Raw genomic sequence first — 20,911 nt, 5'->3', positions numbered from 1 at the left:
TTGACCAATATCGCCCAAAAAAAAGGCAAAAAACGCACCGGGATAGAAGCCTGCTTCGAGAGCTCCGATGAGGAATCGGACCACGACCGCAGAAGGGTAAGTTTTGAGGAAACCGAATCCGAGCGTGAGCACCCCCCACGAGAAGAAGAGAGACCCGAACCACAGCGAGGGCCGAAAGAAGCGCTTCAACACAATATTGGCCGGCACGTCGAAGATGCTGTAGGCGATGGAGAACAAGGTCACCGTGACCGCGTAGCCGTTGGGGCTCATGTGGAGCGACTGGAGGAAGGAATCGCCCGTCTCCGAGTTCAAGATCTTCGCATTGCCGATGTTGGAGCGGTCGAGGTAGTTGACGAGGTACACCCAGAAACAGATGGGCATGAGGTGGAGATCAATCTTGCGCCTCAGCCGGCGGTGTCGCTCTGCGTCGTACGGCGGTGTGGGCTCGACTCGGGAGACTTGAATGTCTTCGACCCTCTCCTTTTCGTTGTCGAGACTGCCACTGTGGCCATGTTCCGGATCCATTGTGGTGAATGGTCAAATGATGGGCCCCAAATTCTTAGAGATGGGAATGCTTTTGGGATGCTGCGAGAGATCTGAGATCTGAATGCTGCAAGACTTCCCTGACACGATGATAAAAAAGAACGAACTCTTCGATTCTTGATGAATTCGATGTTGGGTCTCTCTTTCACGGCCAATATGGCTTTTTATGCAAAATCTGACATCCCTCGTCGGCACATCCAAACTCTAGGCTTTTTGTGGGGTGATATCAACTCGTGGGTACCCATCAGCTGGGGGAAAAAGGAATTCCTGGGGCGCCAGACTCTCTGGAGAAGAGATCAACGCCGAGCCCAGGGTCTTTCTAGTGCATCGGGTGTCGCAATGCATCCTTATAGGTGGATTGGATACAAAATCGCTTGTTACAGAGGTCTCCCTTTTTTGGTGGATCCATCCGAATAATACAGTACCACACCGATTTGAACCATGATTAGCCTTGTGACTCTAACCATAATGGTGGACGTGATGTATACGAAGCGTTGAGCGACTATACTCGTTGTATCCAGACGTTAAAACTGGTTCTCCACTGTCCACGCTGATGTGGAGCCAAGTGGAAGACATGTGAGGTCCAGACGGCCCCTCTCCTTGCACCTAGAAAGACTCGACACGGTAGTGACCATGAATTTGCATCACCACAAGTCGGCGCAATTGACAGCAAACGGCCACTGGTTCTATAACTGTTCTATGTACAAACGATAAAAGGGGCCAATCTGTACTTGACCCGAGTCCTGACGGGCGTGTGTGGGTGGGCCCATCAAGGGCAGAGACAAAGGACAAGAGAAGCCATCCTTCGCCAATTCGTCAAAAGGTCTAGAACTCCATATGCTTACAGCCTAGAACTGAGTGTCCCACGGTCGTCTGGCAGGGCACTGGCCTCGCTCAATATGCTTTGAGCAATCCTTCTCAGATCAGGTTTCCTCAACTTCCCCGTCCCGGTCTTGGGCCAGGCTCGAAACTTGGAGTGGGTCCCTAGCCAGACCAAGTATCTCGGTGCCTTGAAATGAGCCAAGGTTTGTCTAACCCAAGCTCTGACTTCGTCATCCGAGGGCAACACAGATTCCGCCCGGGGCTCAAGAAATGCACAGATTTGCTCTCCATATTTCTCGTCGGGCACGCCGACCACCGAACTTTGTGCGACTGCGGGATGTGCCGCCAAGCGAGCCTCAATTTCCACGGGACTGATGTTTTCTCCTCCTCGAATGATCATGTCCTTGATGCGGCCTGTGATGGTGAAGAATCCTTGATCGTCGATAATGCCTTGATCACCGGTATGGAACCATTCGAGACCATCCTCGGGCGATTTCACGTGGGCCTCCGCCGTTTTGCTGGGGTTAGAGAAGTAGTTGGTTTGAATGCCGGGCCCGCGAAGGACGATCTCTCCTCTCTCGCCTCGTGGCACGACAAGATTTGTAGCTGGGTCGACGATCTTAGCCGAGAATCCAGGAAATAGTCGGCCTGATGTGTACATTCGTTGATGTAGTGTGTCAGTGTCACGGGTCATGGTGACGATAGACCCTGCCTCTGTCATTCCCCAATTGGTGTGCGTTTGTGTAATTCCTATGGAAGCCCATACCTTTCGAACCAGCGCCTCGGGCACGGCAGAGCCTGAGAGGATGGCGAAACGCAGGGTCGAGAGGTCATAGGCCGCGAAGTCTGGGTAGTTCATCTCGGCGATGAACATGGTGGTCACACCGTATAGGCCAGTACACTTATACCGACCTATACTTTCCAGAGTGGCCTTGACATTGAACTTGTTGTCACATAGCACTACGGACGCGCCATGAACAAGGGCAGTAGTGACTCCAATGACTATTCCGAAGCTGTGAAATAGAGGCACGGGTAGACAAATGCGGTCCGAGGGCGTGAGGTACATTGTGTCTCCAATGTTTTTGGCACAGTGTAGTAAGCCTCGATGTGTAAGTGCCGATGCTTTGGGCAACCCCGTCGAACCGCTGGTGAATTGGAGGTTGATGACCTCTTGGTCACTGAGAGTTTGTGCAACACGTTCGAGATCGAGATCATAATCCATTTCATGTCGTGCTCCCGAGGAAACTAGCCACTCGTAGTCCATGGCATGACCATGATCCATGTCTGAGCGGCTCCCGTGGAGCAAGACGATATGCTGTAAGCAACGGATTCTCTCCTTGAATCGGGGAATCCATTGGCGGTAGTCGTAGCGGTCGAATGCCGGGACCATTATCAGGACAGACACGTTAATCGACGCCAGGACCGAATGCAGTTCTTGTTCGCTGTAGGCATAGTTGATGAGGGCACACGGGGTTCCAAGTTTCGTGCATGCCAGAAACACCTCAATATACTCAATCTCGTTGCCGGCCATTATGGCCACTCGGTCTCCTTTCTTGACTCCCTGCGCTGCGAGTCCACGAGCTAGGTCGTCACTTCGATCGTTGGCTTGAGAGTAAGTTAGACTCTTTTGTTGGTGATGCGATTGTATAAAGAGTGCATCCGGACGTTCTTTGGCTTGTTTGCGGATAGCGTCGCCAAATGTCAGTGACAGAGGGCCGACGGAGGACGGAGCGTGAACAATTGATACGTTGTCTTTCTCTATGCAGCGCAGCCTTCGAAGACTCTTCCTATCGATGCGTTCAGATGCCATGATTCTGAAGGCTGCGTCCCAAGGAGTGGAACAAACGCTGGTAGAGAGAATGAAGTAAGGTTGATACTTTGGTATCGGAGCTCCTATTCAATTGCCGGTCTGCAGCGGCACCAGAGTGACAACTTAAAGAGTCCTCGATGAGTCGATGTTTGGTCAAAGAGTAGGAACGTGCTCTAATGCGGCTATTGCAATCCAGTTGAGAAATGACTGACAAACGATGGCTCTTGATGCCGATTGACCATTCACAACCAGTTGCGATACCCGAGGGCGAGTATGAACCCTCATCTAAGTGGTTGTATTCTTCCTACACAGCTGGTCTCCACTGTCTCCGCCATCAGAGATACTCACTCTAGCTCCATTGTGTAAGTCTCGACGTTGCAACGAAGAATAAACTGGATAGCAAAGAAGGGATTCCGGGATTTTCCTGTGAGGCACCACTGTGACAGGAGGCTGGGCAGAGTTGAGCCGAGCAGCTCTCTCCAAAAAGGGAAGTTCCTCGGACACCCTTCTGTTACTTAGCCAGATAGATACAACCGATGTTCTTGTATCGAGTTGTATATCACACCATTTCAGGACGACATTGTTTAGACTCAACATTTTTGGTGAACTTCGGCAAACATGGCAACTTCCACCTTCGTCGTTGGTGTAGGCATGACACCATTTCATTCTCCCAGAAAGTCGGCAAGTCATGCTCAAGATCCTGGTTCCGATTATTTTGATCTCGCCGTCGCAGCTGGAGTCAAAGCTCTCTTGGATGCAGGCATTACGTACGACGAGGTCGACCAAGGCATTGGTTGTTACGTGTACGGCGACTCGACATGTGCCCAGCGCGTCTTTTACAGCCTAGGTATGACTGGCATTCCGATATTCAACGTGAACAATTGGTGCAGTTCAGGGAGTACAGGCATCTGGCTGGCAAACCAGGCCATCAAGTCGGGGTCGGCAGACTGTGTACTAGTCATAGGATTTGACAAGATGTATCCGGGAGTTCTTCCTCAAACCTTTAAGGATCGAACCAGCCCGCTGTCACGCATTCTAGATCTTTCGGCAGATCAAGTCCCTATCGCAGACAGAGGAAAACCATCACCAGGCTGGACTCCTCGGCTATACGCAAACGCGCAAGCGGAATATCTCGACCGATATGGCAGCAACGGGGCCAAGGCAGAGCACTTCGCTCAAATCACAGCCATTAACCGGCGTCATGGCATCAACAATCCATACAGCCAACTCGCGCAGGCTGTCAGCGCTACAGAGGTGCTGCAGAGTCCAGCTGTTGCCGGCACTTTGACCCGATTGCAATGCTGCCCGTCATCGGTAAGAGCTTTGGATTGTGTGTGATATTGTGTCCGCAGCTGACAACCGCATTTTAGACCGGAGCAGCAGCCGCAGTTCTTGTTTCTCAGTCATTTCTCAACAGCCATCCTTTCCTAAAATCCTCTGCAGTCGAGATTGCCGGTCAGGCCTTGTCGACGGATAGTCCAGTCCTCTTCGAGCAGAACAGTGCAATTGAGCTCATTGGCTCAAACATGACCCGCCAGGCCGCAAGAGAAGCATATGAGCAGGCAGGAATAGGCCCCCGTGATATTTCCGTGATAGAGCTCCATGATTGCTTCACCACAAACCAAATGTGCGCCATGGAAGACCTAGGACTGGCGACCCATGGATATGGCTGGAAGTTGGTGGAAGATGGGAAGCTCACATATCATCGCGATCAGTCAAGCGCAGTTGGCATGCGCAACTGGCTGGTGAACCCCAGTGGAGGGCTAATTTCCAAAGGACATCCTCTTGGAGCCACTGGCTTGGCTCAGTGCGCCGAGCTAGTATGGCATCTAAGAGGTTGGACCAAGAAACGGGCGGTGTCATCCACAAAATATTGTATGGCACACAACATGGGTCTAGGAGGGGCAACAGTGGTGACAATATACCGCAGGCACGATGGACGTGAAGCACCCGAGCCTGGTACAACCAGACCAGAGGCTGATGGGCGTGACAGGCTTGGATATAATCCAGCTGAAGAGGCACGCCCAATCACTCGACGTGACTGGGACCGCGTGAGAGCTCAAAAGGCTGATTTCTCGCCTTATGCAGTGGCGACGTTACCTTGGGTGGTTGCTGCCTCGGATGGTGGATCAAAGTTGTAGAGATTTCAAATTGGCAAGAAACAGAAACCATATAGCGATCAGTTGTTGAAGCTTTTTGATGATAGTGGCCACGCATGCAATTCTCTTGAGTATTAGTACCCAGTAGACTTCTAAACCAGAGAAAAGTAGCATCCAAACATTTCCATCGACAGGGTCCTGTCATCAACGCGGACCTTGGTCTTTTGCTGTCGCCGAATTAGCTCTTTCAGGAGTAGTAGTGCTCTTTTGGCATTCCGAGTCACACCTGCACTCATCTTGAAAGATGGCAGGCCATCAGAATTGCCCGTTTGAGTCTGTAACACCATTTTTGAGGATGCTAAGCCCTCGAGCTGTTGGACACTCCACGTCCGGTGGGTTTCGTCAGTGCACTCCGAGCCAAACAAGAAAACCTGCCAGAGCAAGCCGGGATGTACGATCTTCGACCCATCGATCTCTTCGCCGTAGCACTGCTGAAAAAGTTCCCAGACTCGATTGAGCGCGGATGTTGTTGTTGCCGAGTGCGGGAGGTTCCACCACACTACCCGATGAAGGTAGACGAAGAGAACCCAGTAGCATGCAAGATGCACGCTATAAACCTCATGTAATCTCAACGCAAGATCGGTCGGTAGCATGCTGCATAATTGGTCCTTGCTGAGAGATATCATGGCAGGTCTTTGGTCCCAGATCTCCCACAGTTGTTCCTCTAACTGTTTGCTGGCCACAATAACGGCAAACTCATCGTCGGGGGTGCCTCGGGGTCGGTGATGCCGATCATGGGAGCTTATCTTCCGACAGAAAGCTTGCGTGTCCATGTACCATTCGATGGCAGGCTGAAGCAGCGAGTGCAGCATGATCTGCTTAATGTGGGAGCTTGTCAGCGATGATTTGGGCTGCAAATCGATCCTCCGGCCTTGAACAACCTCGTATGATTTGGAAGGCATACGTTTGGAAGCACCAGTCGATTCCAGGGCTTCGTTCTCTATATCTTCGTCGTTGTCTTCAGCCTGAGAGATGACTACTTGATAGGGATGGCGAGCTAGGACGAGCAGAGCTTGCTCAGAGAACAGCCGACGCTCGCCAGTCAAATGCGTGGCTTTGCTGTCTAGTGACCAAAGCCACGATAGTAACACCCTCGAGGACCGGTTCCAATCCGTATCCTTGACAAGGATGGCATCAGCTAGATCCTTTGGAAATGGAGTGCTGTGTGCATCTTGGTCTTTCATAGCCTCTAACCACGCCAGCAAGAAGAGAGCGCCCAGCTGCTGTTCGTGCGTTGAAGGAGTGGGTTGTTGGGTGTCCGTGACCCAGGCACGAAGCGCGATAAGAAGCGATTGACGTCGGTCCATAATATAGCTGAGACGCGTCTCTCGACTCTGTCCCGCACTCTGACAGATCTCGTCGATGAACAAAAACTCTATAACGCATACCAGGCTGTCGAAAACAAGGTTGCACTGAGAACCGAGCCTAACAAGATAGTGCTGGAGGCGGCGCCATTTTCGCAAACCTCCAATAAGTATCGACGCCGGTGGCTGGACAATTGACTGGAAGAGAGAGAGAAGGTGCCTGGTTTCGGCATCGTTGGTTCGGATGTGGTCGTTACGCGCCCACTGAGGCGATGAAGAAGCCTGAGTACTGAAATCCGTGTCTCCCTCGAAACCCTGTCCGAAGCAGTCGTCCTCCTGCTGGCCGCTGTAAGACCTTCCCGTTGGCTGCGTGGTTCCGTGCGGTTGATTATTCCCGTCATCGTTCTCTGGCTGCTCCTGGCGGCTTGTGTCGGCACCGACCATGAAACCTGTAGTATGCTCCAAGTTCCCATCAACGGAATTGAAGTCTGCTGCCGCTGCTACGGCGGAAGGTATCAGGTCTGCAGATGTACTTTCCCACATTGGAGCGTTAAAGCCGTATCCCTCCCACAATGGACTGAGTGGGATAGAGCCATCGTAATTCATCTGCATGAGGTCACCATGAGGCCACCCCAAATCTCGGGATTGGTCATTGAACTCCGCGGTAGCATTGATTAGGTGGAAGGTATCGCCAGAAAAGTTGTCCAGATAGGCATTATCCCGCCCGCCCTCTGTGGCCAGGCTTACAAGGCTCAAGTTGGGCTCCTGATGGGATGCATCTTCGTGTCTAGGAAGGGTCGAAGTCAACTCACGAGCCCTAGACGAGGTCGTAGGCACCTCCTTGTCAGGTGTCGCCACAGCTAAACCTCGAGGCTTTGGACGAGATTGCGACAGGTAAGCACAATCAAGTCCAAGTCGGGCGCAACTTGCGCATATCGGACGATCTTCTGAGCATTTTACTCGTCGCGTCTTACAGGTTTCACAACCCAGCCGGGAACGAAGCACTCGCGGAATACGCCAGGTGCTAGAACTGGAGGAATGAGTTGCCCTGCGCTCACCGGTGCCATTCACGGCCATAGCTAGTCGAACCAATAGATATAACAAGAAGGAAAATAGCACTCAGTGGCCAATACAATTCGCAGTGCGGAGTGTTGAATGAGATTTACGAGGCAGGGCGAGATCGAATAGGTAGGTAGGTGGGTAGCTAATAAAGCGGCGTGAAAGGGGGTAATACTCAGGGGGACGGCGCAATACTGCTCCGGCCGTACAAAAAAGAGACGAGAGAGAGAGAAATTTAGGGCCAGGCGGGCAGGCCTAGTCCAGGACTACTCTGCAGGTAAGTTATGTACGGAGTATATGTAGCCGAGAGAATCCGGCACTAATTAATCGGTCGTTAGTTGAATCCGGGGCAGTTAGGAGGCTCGAAGGCGTCTCCCCAAGCCAGTCCGGCTTGGAATTGGCAAGAGGACGGGTCGGCTTCATGCTGCAAGCTGCTATGTTTGAGCGGAAAGCCTTCACCAAACCTAAACATGATAGCACTGGCAAAAAGGCCTGCAGCGCGTCAATGCTAGCAACTCAGTTTTAATGGCCGGGGAAAAACCAGTAGTACCTCGATCAACCGTATAAAACTTGAATCGAGACATCAGAGTAACGAGACCTGCCTGAAGATGTAGTTTCCTCGGAATCTAAGCCATAGCTCCATTACCAACATCAATGCTTAGGTTAACAAAGGATGGTACGAGTAGTCGGCGAGGATAATACCGACAGAGGACAAGGAAGGCTATGACAGGCAAAGGGTAAAACGCCCAGCTCATCCCCTTCCGGAGGAGAGTGTCGCCGCCCTGTTCTCAGCCCCGCCGCGGGGTGAAATGCCAAGATCTTGGGGCTCGGACACCTGGGAGAGGCAAGGCTGTTAAGAGCAGGCCATCAAAAGCGGCGGCCCTGAGCAGATATTAATGACTCTCGATGGTATTATATAGGACTTGGATTACTCAGCAGTGGGCTGTCGCTACCTACCAACAAAAAGGTACTCAGGTGGCCTTCGCCACCATTCGGTTATCCCTTTGTTTAACTGGCTCACTTTCCGCGGTCCCTATAATTGACCCCCAAGTCAACCCCAACTCACCCTGATCTGGGCGCTAGACCGAGATACAACTGACCTTCTCGTCATTGTCGCCTATCACCACCTCAGAACCAAGTGCACTGAAGACCTACGAAGGTGAGAACATCATCTTGATGTGATTCTGGCCTTCAGTGACGCGCTCATTGCAACTCGACCACCTGTTTCTGTCATCTGCGTCATGGGGAGAGCCAAGATCGAGGACAACAACTGGTATGGCGTGGAGGATCCACGGAAGAGAAAACAGATACAGGACAGACTAGCACAGAGGGCGCGACGTCGGTTGACAACTGCTGAGGTATTTCACATAAGCCTCGCTGACTGGTAACGACAGGGAAACGCTTAGCAGAAGCCAAAAAGATCAGTCTTCCATCTCCGGACCGTGGCTCTAGCGAAACCTCCGAGTCGAACAATGAGGCCGACGAAGAAATGTTGCTGCAATCGTTGGTGACGCCAGTGCCTCGATCACCGACCGGCTTGCAGGCGATTGTCGGACTATCAACAAAGCCCGATACTTGCGTGCACACCACCACTCCTGCCTCTGTATACGCCGCGCTTTTCCACAATGGCGCCATGATGGGACTGACATGCTCCATCAGCTTCACCTCGAAGTCGAGACCTTTCGGTGAAGAGATCCCAGATTCGTTGCGCCCGACTCCCCTGCAGCTTACAACCATTCACCCGCAGTGGATCGATCGATTTCCGTTCCCTAAAATGCGCGATAACATGATTACACTGCTCAGTATCATCGACGAAGAAGAGTTCTTGGGCGACTTGTTCTGTCTCACGAGCTTCACGGTCGACGGCCGGATGGCGTCTTGGGATCCTTCTGCGTGGAAAATAGGTCATGAGTTTTCTGCCAAATGGGGCTATCTATTTTACTGATTCACCCGACGCAAGAGATCACTACAACTTCTCCTCTGATCCTGTTAGTTCGGAAGTAACACTACTTTTTTTCCCGTCACAATCTCAAGCTACCTTTAACGCCTGAGTTATGAGCATCGCTGTCTCCAACCCGGCACTCGCGTTGGGACAATGCCCTGTCTTGAGGTTGTACACATCGACTTTGTTGCCACTCTCTTTCTCGATCATCTCGATGCACTTCCGTTGAAATTCCGGAACCAGGATGAGATCGTCCTCACAGAATATCCACGACACCGGGACATGATTGTACCCCGGATGTGTCAATTTGTTAGCGAAACTCGGGGCTGAGTGCAAAGGCATTTTCTTGACCCAGTCGATCCCTACTTCTGGCGGCAGATCCGAGAACGTCAACCGTGCGCTCTCCTCGGGCGGTTCGTGTCTCATGTATTCGCCCTGTCCAACGTGTGAGCCTCGCCGTGGTCAAATGTGGCGGCGATCTTACCTCGACCTTCAAATACGCCGGCACTAGGTCCCCCATTACATCGGCCAACGACTTTCCAACTGGCGGTACCACCGAAGTAACGTACACTATTCTGACCAGACCACCCTCTTTACCGGCCGCTTTACGCTCCGCTTTCGTCAAACCCTTCGAGGCTTCCGTACCAACTACGCCTCCATAAGAATGCGTGACAAAAACGACGTCCTTGCCCTGGTCGGCGATTTTCTGCGCAACGTCGTGGAAGAAGGCAGCGTCATCGGTCAACGTGGCCGCGGGTTGAGGAGGTGTCCGGCTGGCTGAGGGAAGGTCGTACGCCGCAGCCTCGATACCATTGTCCCGGAGCTGGCCAACGATCTTGTCGTAGAAATACGCGGGCGAAAATGAGCCAGGAATAATGACAACTGTTGGCTCAGGATCGGTACTGGCATTGGCGTTTTGCACCATTTTGAGAATGCTGAATCCCTATGAGAATATAAAGAGTGGGATGTCTTGCTTGGGTAGCTCTTATGATGACTTCTTCCAAAATCCTAGAGCGTTTACGAGGATACCTATCATGTCCAAAGAACATGAAAACTCCCAATAACCGAATGTGCAATGGATTAAATATTTGTACCTAGGTATTTGTTTGTCATAATCAGAATATGGGGGCTTCAATGTCAGAAACAAGCCGGTTGTTTTACCCCAGGAATCATCTCCGCTTCTTTGCCGGGGAAGGGGAGTTAGATTAGGAGTCAATGTACCGGCCTCGGGCTTTTCCATCTTGTCGGTAAGACTTGAGCTCTAGATCTCTAGTTGCCACTTGATATAGGAGATAGTGAAGTTGAATGGATACTTGGCCGATCGGAGCTGGTATCAACCGATCACGTGTCAAGGCCAAATCAGGGTAAAACAACACGACGTAAGCACCTTCTTCTGAGGCCTTGTTTTCACATCTCCTTTTCCCCCTGCTCAATACCTTGTCGTGGCGCTTGCAAACAGGGACTTAACATGATATGTGCCTGTCATCGATGAGACAGATGACAGGTCTTATTCATCTCAACTCGGAGGAGACGACTGTACACCATCGATCAGATCCACGACTTGAAGATCTTTGGTCTGCAATGCTACTCGACGTGAATACTGCTAGGCGAGATCCATCGGGTACGAGGAAATTTCCATTGACCTATCTATCCAGATCTCAGACTGCTGAACTTTGGTCATTATGTGTAACCTTGATAGTTTTGTTGACTCCGGCAAATCCTCTGTATGGCTACAACTCCTCGTAAACTAACCCTTAAGCCATACAGCTACTGTCCCTTCTACTCGTTGACGAGGACATAACGATACCTGGCTTTCCCAGCGTCCATATCAACAATGGCCTTGTTCGCATCTTTCATCGGGACATTATTGTTCCACGTATGCACACCCTTTTCAACAAACAACTTCAACATGTTTTTGATATCTTGAGGGGAACCAATCAAGCTTCCGGCGATGGAAACCCGTTTGGCAATCAACGCGAACATGTTGATCGGGGGAACGACATCTTCGGGTGCTCCAACTTGGACAAATTTCCCCTGCAATCTCAAAAGCTGAAGATATTGCTGGAGTGGCATTTTTGGCGAAGACACTTTTGTCGTGTCAGCAGCTTACTTGATTCTGGCAACCTCGGAACTCACCTGTTGAGACAATGATATCGAGAGTACCAGCATGCTTGGTAGCCCAGTCTCCTTCCTCATCCGTGGCGATAAAGTCATCAGCACCCATCTTCAATGCGTCGGCCTTTTTGGCCGAAGTTCGGGAGATGGCGACGACTTTGCTGCATCCCAGAGCTTTGGCTCCGAGAATACCAAAATGCCCTAACCCGCCGATGCCAATGATGCCGACTTTCTTTCCCGGCCCAGCACCATTTTGTGTGAGAGGAGAAAAGGCCGTGATCTGGGGAGCACCGTCAGTATATGGGAAGCGACAAGTGCAACCGAGATACACCAAGGGGCAATTCTTACACCACCGCAAAGCATTGGCGCTGCTTCATCAGACGGTATGCCGTCGGGAATTGGAATGACGAAATCAGAACTTCCTCTCCAGTAATCGGCGTAACCACCATAAGATTTGCTTCCATCCGGCCACCTGGAGTTGTAAGTCTGCACCATGTGTGGGCAGTGTTGTTGCAGGCCATCTGCGCATGCTTCACAGTCACCCTTTTGATTCATGCAAGCTCCCGCCTGAGCGCCAACACCGACTCTGTCGCCGACCTTGATGTCAGTGACCTTGGAACCAACGCGGACCGCATGGCCGACGATTTCGTGCCCGACGCAGACCGGGTAGTCACTGGGGTACCAGCCAGAGCGGAGAGTATGAATGTCTGACCCGCATACGCCGGAATGGGTGATCTTGATGTCGACGTCTGTCTCCTCGAACGGCTTTGGTTCGTACTCCTTCCACACCATCTTGCCATTGACAGACTCTGCGTCAAGGCCCAGCCATCCTTGAAACTTGTAATCCGCGGACATGGTGAACGGCAAAGAAGTCAGAAGTGGGTGTCTACAAAGTGTGATTATGATGCGAGAAAAATTGAAGAGCGAAAAGAAGAAGTCTTATCTGGGTCACGAAGGATCATATCTACTCACCGCCACACGAAGAAGATTTCATATTCTCTTTCTCTCATCTTCTTTGAGCGGCGATTGCGGACTTTGATGAATCATGTCTGAAGGCTTCAGGATGGTACCGGATTTATTAGATGCCCACGTTTTCCGGGATATGTCACCACAGCTTCCAAAAAAGATTTCTCCACTTCGCCTGGTCACCATGTGGCTCTTATCTGTGTCTTGGGACGATGGAGTTCGCGTCCAACAATCACGGTCACGAATCATTGCGTACGATGGACAACGGTATTGGTCCTTGTTTCGGCGGTGAGTTGAAAAGCCTCGGAGCAAATTCGTCATGAAAGGGTGACGCCTGGACACACGAAAACTTTCTCAAAGACCCAGATATATAAAAATTTTGGCCAGGGTCGATACCATCAAGGGCCTTTGGTCCGTGTCCCTGGTCCGTGATATCATACACCTTTCCCGGTAACGAGGACGGGGGGTGCGGCGCGAAGATCTCGGACGAGGAACTCCGTAACGATCCATATTCCAGGGATCCCACTCATTTTTATGGATACCTGTCTTACCTGGTATGACAGTTTATGGGATATAATTTGGTGGTGGCAGTATTTTTTTCAATGACGCTCCCCCTGGGTTCCATGCCACGGCCCGCGGATGATAACCACAACACGCATCGGCCAGAACGTCACAAAGTACCGACGATATCTTCCCAAACCTGAGGTAGCTTACCTCACAGTAGATCTTTGGGACTTGCGCAAGTGCGAGGGTGTGACTTCTTGCTTTGTGAGTGTCACTCGTACGAGCACCAACCAGTACGTACGCGGTACTCCCTCCTTTTCATACGTACAACATTCCTGAGGATCGTTGGAGGGATGGAGATACCAGTACTGTACTCGATCCACCTTTGACCAGGTATCGCAGGTACAGGTAGTGAGGTACTCCGTATTATGACCTACCTAGGTAGGTTCAAGGTAGATACAGTAAGTCCAAAAAAAAAGAACACAACACAATTTGTAATCAATACTATTTTGACCTGGACTGGCCGCCCGGCCGTTTCTCGGACGAAGAAAAGTCGACAAGGGAAAAAAAAGTGAAACACGAAAAACGTCGTCCACATCCATATCCCTACCAGTACCAGTACCAGTACCAGTAGGAGGTTAGGTGCATATCTTTCTCGATCACTTCGTCCTCTTTCACTTTGGCCGCGTACTGGGTAATTTCGTAAAAGCTGTTGCGGCCGTAGTCGCATCGATGACGAAACACACAACCACACATACATACCTATACACACACTCTCTCTTTTCCCTGAGAAGCTGACAAAACATCTACATCACAAAACAAAGGACAAACAAAAAGGAAGAATCGTATACTACTATACTTCAGCATGTTATTACATCACTTCGAGTGTCATCTCACTCCATACGTTGTCTTCCAGGTCTTGTCTTGTCTTGGTCTTGCACATCTCTTCGCGGGGAAAAAAAAACCAAGGTCCCGCTAGGAAGTCCAAGGTGTTTTTCAAGAGGTAGGTACGTAAAGGGCAGCAAGGAACAAAGTCTTTTTCTTTTAACCCCACCGATCATCACTTAGGTTCTGTCTCCTCGCCGTCGTCCTCCTGTTTATAGTGACTTCGACCTGACCGGGACCATTCCCAGAACCTGTGCCAGAACCGGCACCGGCGCCGCCTTGTTGTTGTCTCGGGCCAAGTCTCACAAAACCATTGTTCCCGTTACTACTGCTCAAACTACTCGAATGTGCGTGACGAGCTTCTCTTCGCATCCTAGCCTCGGCCACCGGCGTGAGGGTGATGGGTGTCCCGCTTGCGCTGCTGTTACTGTGATGTTGCGAGCGAGAGGTTGTTGTTTCCTTTTCGGCAGAGCTTGACGTCGACGCGGAATTGCGCATCGACCCCACCATGCTCTCTCGTGTGCTCTGTCTAGACAGGCGATGTTGGCCAGTGGCGATGCCGGTGCCGATGGTCGACTGTCGTGGCAAGCGGCTCTTGTTGATGTTCACTTCCGAAACGGCGCTCGCAGTGTTGGCCCGCGTGAGGCTCGGCATGGCAAACGCAGGGGAGTTCTCCCTCACATACGTAGATCCGTCTCGGCTGGCTGGTCGCATCACACTCGTGCCATTGACATAAACACCATTACGTTGCCGTCTGGGTGTTTGAGCGCCTGGAGGATCGTACATGTTCATGCTTGCCCGTTCGGAGCGGCCCAGCTGGGGTGACGTCGGCATGCTCATCTGACGTTCCAGTAGGTGCGGCGGAGTTGTCGAGCTCGTTCGTCTTTGAAAGCCTGGGTGTTTTCGTCGACCGGCGGTGGGCGCCACAGAGGCCCCCTGGCCACTTTTGATGCTGACGTTATCACTTTCTTCACATGACCGGATGAGGTCTCCTGCCATGCTGCGCACGAGAACTGCAGAGTCCGAGTACGACAACTCTCGGACAACGTCATACAGACCGTATTGGTCAAGCAGGAAACAGCCTTCTTCGGTCGAGTCGCAGATACTACCGATGATGCGGAGCAGATTTAGACGGATGGCAGGTTTATTGTGGCTCAACTTCTGGCCGAGGGTATCGAACAGAGGAGGACTTCGGGCCATGGACGCAGCAAGAGGCGGTGACAGCCGCAGCAGCTTCTGCAGGGGCTCCAAGAGGTTCTCGAATGAGGTGGATTTGCTGCTTGTCAGGGCAGCGATGATCGCGGTCGCAAAGTTCTGGTTCTCGAGCAAGTGGTCTTCAACTCTGGCAGTTTCTTCTTGCAACCATGTGAAAATAGCATCGAGGGCTGTGACCTGCCAGTATGGGTCGGACAGCAACGACACATAGAACGCCAGGCCCTTGTTCTGCCAAAGTTCTCGTCTCGCGGCTCGCGTAGAATGAGCCATATCACACAGGATCGGTAGCGCAAACTCCTTCACTGGCGTCTTTTCCTGCTTGACGATTTTGATGAGAATAGGGATGATGCCCACCAATGCAGCGTCCTCTTGCCGTCGTTTGGACAGTCGGCAGAGATTGTATATGGTGTTCAAGATCTGGTTCGACATCTCCCTAAAATGTGGCTTGTTCATACTGTTGCTCAACAGCTCGGACAAGACGTCAATTGCATTCGAGTTGTGAAGAGCATCCAGCGTGTTGGACAGCATCGACAAGTTCTTGATAAATTTTAACATGGTGACCTGGTGAGACGGCGACATGCGTTTGAGGTTCTTAAGGACTCGATGGAGTACCGTACGTTCTGCAACAAGCTCTTTGACATAGTTCTCGGCCTGCGAGAACACAAAGAAGATGCTGGCAATACGACCTTCGCACAGGTCTGCCAATTCCTTCTGATCGCCAGATTCGGATGGCTCCATCAAGACTCTGTTCAGGACCAGGGACAAAGGTTCCAGAACCGAATTGCGGGATAAGATCCTACAAAAGTCGTTTCTTGGAGTTGACCCTTGCAATTCGAAGACGCTCCATATGCCGTTGACACCAATCAGGACCAGCTCTCGGTCATCGTCGTAGTCATCTTCCAGAAAGTCAACCAGCACTGTTAGGCCTCCAGCACTCACAAACATTTGGAGAATCAGGGTCGATGTTTGATACATTTGTCGGACAAAGGCCGCCGCTTCAAGCCGTATCTCTCTAGGGAATTTCTTCGAAGCAAACTTGTTAATTTTGGGAATACCACCAACAAAGCATAGATTCTCCTGGACATCTTCATCGTTGAAAATGAGTGCATTGACGATCTTGAGGAGATTGAGGACGACGTCCAGCCGCGTACAGTCCTCGAGAATTTCCAGAATCGGAAGTACGCCATGGGCACTGACAATCACGCTCTTCGTATCTGAGAATAGGTCGAAGAAATTCATGAGATCTTCAGATATCTGTAGTAGTGCATCATCATCTTGCATGACCTTCAATTGACCTACTAATGCCTCGACATCTGTCCGAAGACGGGCATGCTTGTCTCGAGCTATGTTGGATTCGAGGTCGACTTCCGGTAACCCTTCTTCCAGCTGTGCAAATGGATCGTCTTCGTCTTCGGCGTCTGGCAGCCAAGATAGATTCGATATCTTCGAATTTAGCATTAGCTCGGAGCCGTCCTCGCTGTCGGGCTTTTGGAAAACAGAACTTGTATGAGCAAAGACATCTGAGAAGTCTTCATCCTCTTCGTTTTCGGCAAACCGCTGTATCTCAATGGAAGACCTAGTTCTTCGCATTGACAATTTGTTGCGAGGAGCCGAAGGCCTTCTGAGACTCCCGCCAGGTTTTGCCGGCCTCATACTTTGCATCAAGTCGGTCACGCTTGGCGAATTCAAAATCTTTGAGGGACCCTCGCCGTGTAAGCGCATCATGCCCAGCTTTGTATCCAAAGTCAGTTCGTTACCGTTGATCAGGTCCGAGAAATCTTCGACAGAGTCTTCTCGGTAACGACGAGTGGGAGGTTCATCTGCAGTCAACTTCGGCGGAGGAGGTTTACTCCTCGAGAGGTTGGTGGTCTGGCGAGCGGACGGCAATGAAGCTTTGCGTGGTGTCGGAGATGGCTTTGTTCTGGGTTTGGGTGCTTCAGACTTGTGACGAGCATGACCCTTCTCGGTCTTCTTCGGCGGAGCTGGTCGTACCGTTCTGTAGCCTTCGCTCCCTACTAACGAAGACGCTTTCAATGTGGAATCCTGGTCTTCAAAGACACTTTCGTTCTCCTTACCGGCACCATTTTCCAGGGAAGCGAAAGCCTTCAGCTTGTCAGACGATAGCAAGCCCCCAAAGTTATCATGAGGTCGCAGATGCGGCAGTTCAAAGGTGCTCGGGGATATAGCAGTAACGAAATCGTTATCCCAATTATCATCATCCTCCAAAGAGCGGAAACGCATCGTGGTATCCTCTCTATTGAACGCAGGAGCAGGCGACTTGACCTGGTTCCTCATGGGTCGAAGAAGGTCTTTCGGTGCCGGGATAGGGCTAGCTGTTGACGCATTGGAATTTTTTCGTATCGAGTTGCTGTTGGGAGAATCTCTCAGGGCTTCGTTCCATTCCTGCACACTTTTGACTGCTTCGGTATATTCCGTGGCATTTTTTGGTTTGTCTGAACCTGTTCTTCTCGCATTCACGATCCATGGATGTTTCAATAGCTTTTTGGCCGACACCCGCAGATTTGGATCTTTCTGAAAACACTGCATTAGGAAGTCCAGCACTCCGGGCGAGGCGCCTTGGGGAAGTGGCGGATGGTCATCATTGACTATTCGAAACAAGGCCGGCATGGGCTGAAGTGTGTGGTATGGTGGTTTGCCGTCCAGCAGCTCAATCACCGTACACCCCAAGCTCCATATATCCGAAGCCGTAGTTGCACCCGTTAATTCAATCACCTCAGGTGCCATCCAGTAGGGAGTGCCGACAACGCTGGACTCGTGTAGCCCGGTCGTGCGACTGGCGACGCCGAAGTCGGCCAATTTGACCAGGCCCTGCTTTGTGGTAAGAATGTTGGCTCCCTTGATATCCCGATGTATGACGCCCTGCTCGTGCAAATAGACCAACCCTTGAAGCACTTGCGACATGTAAAGTCCCACCAGGTTCTCGGGAAATCGACCAAAGTTCTTCGAAATGGAGTGCAGTGAACCATTTTCGCAGTATTCCAATATAATGTTCAGAGTGTCGGGGGTCTTGACCGAGCCATGGTACTTGACAATGTTGGGGTGGTCGAGGTTCTTGAGTAAGTCGATTTCCAACATGATGACCCTCAGTTCGCTCTTAGGCAAATCTGCCAACTTGATCTGCTTCACCGCAACCGTTTCGCCGGTGCCCCAGTTCAGAGCACGGTAGACGGAACCGAATGCGCCCTTACCCAAGCAGTCTCCCAACTGGTAGTCCTTCAGCTCGGCTACATCTTGTGCCTTGGTCCTCTCCTCTTTCTTGGTAGGGCTGCCGGGAGGTTTGGGTGTTTTGGCCTTGAGGCCCAAACCCTCGACTTGTCTCGCGGTGGGAACATCGTCGTGGGGTTCGGCGGTGCGAGCAGGCATCTTGAGAGGAATGGTGGTGATGAGAATCAGGAAGTCCACCGGCTTTTATGGCTGATCATCATATGGCTCGCTTATCTGCAGTGGTATTGTCGATCAGGGTTGATTGGATGTGTGCAGAGTGACCAACGCAAGGTACCGCAGGTGGGTTTGCACTGCGACTGGTTCGGCGGCATCAAGGGGAGACGGAGGATCCTGAGGACGACTGCTTCGGCGAGTAAGACAGCTCAAGACAATCGGGCAATGAGACAATGGGGTCAAGAAGGACGGTGACAATTACAGAGAAGCATTGTATAGGGAATAAATGGGCAATGTAGAGAAAATTGGCTTGGCTGAGGTAGTTAATATCATATTGACTGGTAACACTGTCGATTCTGTGGTGTTTAGACTGACTGCGGTACCGGGCAATTCTTCGGCTTTGTTGCCAAACAAGCGCACGCGACTTTCACTTTCGTCCCCATCAACAACTAATGTAATACGGACACTTAATCAGGCCTACATCCGACCGCATGCATCTTTGCTTGACCGCTGTTACGATCGAAGAAAAACACCTGAGCAGAGTGTCATTACTACGGACTTTTCCAAGATCCTACACGTACTGTACCAACATCACCCGCGAGGAACAGATCGATCTTGACCAACGGTAACCTGCCATGTGGCGTCACAATGCAGGCCAGCACAGACACCGACAACAATCACCCCGCCAGATCGACCATGCTTTTTCCACCTAGCCAAAGATTCGCCGCGTTAGTTGGATGTGGGCAACCAGTGGATGTCTCGCAGTTCCTAATCCAGCCGCGTAAACAGCTGCAGCTGCATACCGGAGCGTGTAACTGAGAGCAAGGCATACCCATGCAAAACCTAGAGCTTTGAATTTTTCCTGTTCTGATCAGGTCATGGCCTGAATACGTGCCTCCTAGCAGGAACTTACGATTCTTCTCTAGCCCAGCTTGCTCGCCAAGGTAGATGGCCAGATCTTCAAAGGTGATTGCCACTGGCTGCATCAAGAAGAACGCCACCTGGGCCCACGCCATAGGTGAGTAAGGATTGTTGAGAGATCCGACATGGTGCATCACAGCAGACAAGAAAAAGGCATTGTACAACTGCAAATAGCGGGAGATAATGGAGCCCTTGGTGACCCCGAGCATCCTTCGCAGGAGGGAATTGGCACTTTCGAACCATCTCCGGTGAAGCTGATCCCTATCAAAGTGGTGAGTGATGCAGACACCAAGACAATGGAATAGGCGTACCAGCAGGATCCCCAAATATTCCTCAAGGTATACCCTTTTTCGGTGAACGAGCCAAATAGAAAAGGCCATGATTGAGGAGAGGATATACCCAATCCAACCATGACGGCTGAGATGAGGTTGTAGCCAAAAGCCATGGAGCAACCACTATACAAAGCCAAAGACCAGGAAAGGAAAAATTGTTGACCAAGTGGGATCGAGAAGAAATCCAAACCAACCATGCCCGCACGAAATTGTGGGTGGTTGATCAAGTACTCGTGCACATCCATAAAGAGATAGCAATATCCCATCCTGACAAGTCGTTGGAAAATGTATTGACTAGGCAGGCACAAGTGTCAGCTGGAACGCCTTCGAGACTGATCATACAGCGGCCTTGAACATACCGTCTTGATAGCTGCATCGGCACTGCCTCGACATTTTTGACCCTCCAGTTCCAGCCAACGCCTCTCATTGTCATGAACAAGTCGAAATTCCAGCGGAATTTCTGCCAAATGGTCATGTTTCGGACGTCGCTTTCTGTCTCGGCGTTGCCATCAGGTCGGACACGATGGAAATCACGCTCCGGTACATTGATCACGCAGAAATCGAGATATCTCATCAAACACGTAAAAACATTAATGGCGTTTAGGTAATCATTTTCGATTTTGCCGGTGGAACATCGTCGTAGATTGTAAGCGATGTATAGAATTGGAGGGAGTCCTGTGAAACTGCGAGCCGCGCCTTGTGGCAACAGTAGAGTCAGTATAGCCACGGTATTGGCAGCCGCAACACTCGAGTCTGTCGCGGGTCGGAGTGGACGATTTGGTGGTGCAAACCACATTGGATTCATTGTGCAACAAGAGATATTGGGAGACCGAGTAAGCAAGCAGAGAAAAATACGTCGAATATCATCTGCTCGATACTGCAGGTGTGCAAGTGCAGGTGTAGAAGAGGTCTGTGTTGAATCAACCAAATGGAAT

The 20,911-nt window shown here is 51.1% G+C and overlaps 5 protein-coding genes across 5 annotated transcripts; 1 reads left to right on the top strand and 4 right to left on the bottom strand.

The window, feature by feature from the left end:
* Positions 1–1,384: 1,384 nt before the first annotated feature.
* Positions 1,385–3,175, bottom strand: PV06_02467 (uncharacterized protein; the record flags this gene model as incomplete). The annotated part of the gene is made up of 1 exon (XM_016403154.1): positions 1,385–3,175. The coding sequence occupies one exon, from the start codon at positions 3,173–3,175 to the stop codon at positions 1,385–1,387; it is 1,791 nt and encodes a 596-aa protein (XP_016267051.1).
* Positions 3,176–5,426: 2,251 nt separating this feature from the next.
* On the bottom strand, positions 5,427–7,715 carry PV06_02466 (uncharacterized protein; the record flags this gene model as incomplete). Its single annotated transcript, XM_016403153.1, has 1 exon — positions 5,427–7,715. The coding sequence occupies one exon, from the start codon at positions 7,713–7,715 to the stop codon at positions 5,427–5,429; it is 2,289 nt and encodes a 762-aa protein (XP_016267050.1).
* Positions 7,716–8,649: 934 nt separating this feature from the next.
* PV06_02464 (uncharacterized protein) lies at positions 8,650–10,802 on the top strand. Its single transcript, XM_016403151.1, has 2 exons — positions 8,650–9,035; positions 9,092–10,802. The coding sequence occupies exons 1-2, from the start codon at positions 8,939–8,941 to the stop codon at positions 9,640–9,642; spliced, it is 648 nt and encodes a 215-aa protein (XP_016267048.1). The 5' UTR covers positions 8,650–8,938; the 3' UTR covers positions 9,643–10,802.
* PV06_02465 (uncharacterized protein) lies at positions 9,727–10,564 on the bottom strand (the record flags this gene model as incomplete). Its single annotated transcript, XM_016403152.1, has 2 exons — positions 9,727–10,074; positions 10,124–10,564. The coding sequence occupies 2 exons, from the start codon at positions 10,562–10,564 to the stop codon at positions 9,727–9,729; spliced, it is 789 nt and encodes a 262-aa protein (XP_016267049.1).
* A 3,270-nt stretch (positions 10,803–14,072) lies between the features above and the next one.
* PV06_02463 (uncharacterized protein) lies at positions 14,073–19,044 on the bottom strand. The gene has a single exon (XM_016403150.1). The coding sequence runs from the start codon at positions 18,706–18,708 to the stop codon at positions 14,269–14,271; it is 4,440 nt and encodes a 1,479-aa protein (XP_016267047.1). The 5' UTR covers positions 18,709–19,044; the 3' UTR covers positions 14,073–14,268.
* Between the last annotated feature and the right edge of the window lie 1,867 nt (positions 19,045–20,911).

The sequence above is a fragment of the Exophiala oligosperma genome, assembly GCF_000835515.1.
Source record: "Exophiala oligosperma strain CBS 72588 unplaced genomic scaffold supercont1.2, whole genome shotgun sequence".
In the NCBI taxonomy this organism is placed as follows: Eukaryota; Fungi; Ascomycota; class Eurotiomycetes; order Chaetothyriales; family Herpotrichiellaceae; genus Exophiala; species Exophiala oligosperma.
This window is presented reverse-complemented; position numbering and strand designations above follow the sequence as displayed.

Coding starts and splice junctions, on each gene's coding strand:
- PV06_02464 (XM_016403151.1), top strand. CDS start 8,939: ATGGGGAGAGCCAAGATCGAGGACAACAACTGGTATGGCGTGGAGGAT. Junction 9,036..9,091: donor ACTAGCACAGAGGGCGCGAC/GTCGGTTGACAA, acceptor TGGTAACGACAG/GGAAACGCTTAGCAGAAGCC.
- PV06_02463 (XM_016403150.1), bottom strand. CDS start 18,708: ATGCCTGCTCGCACCGCCGAACCCCACGACGATGTTCCCACCGCGAGA.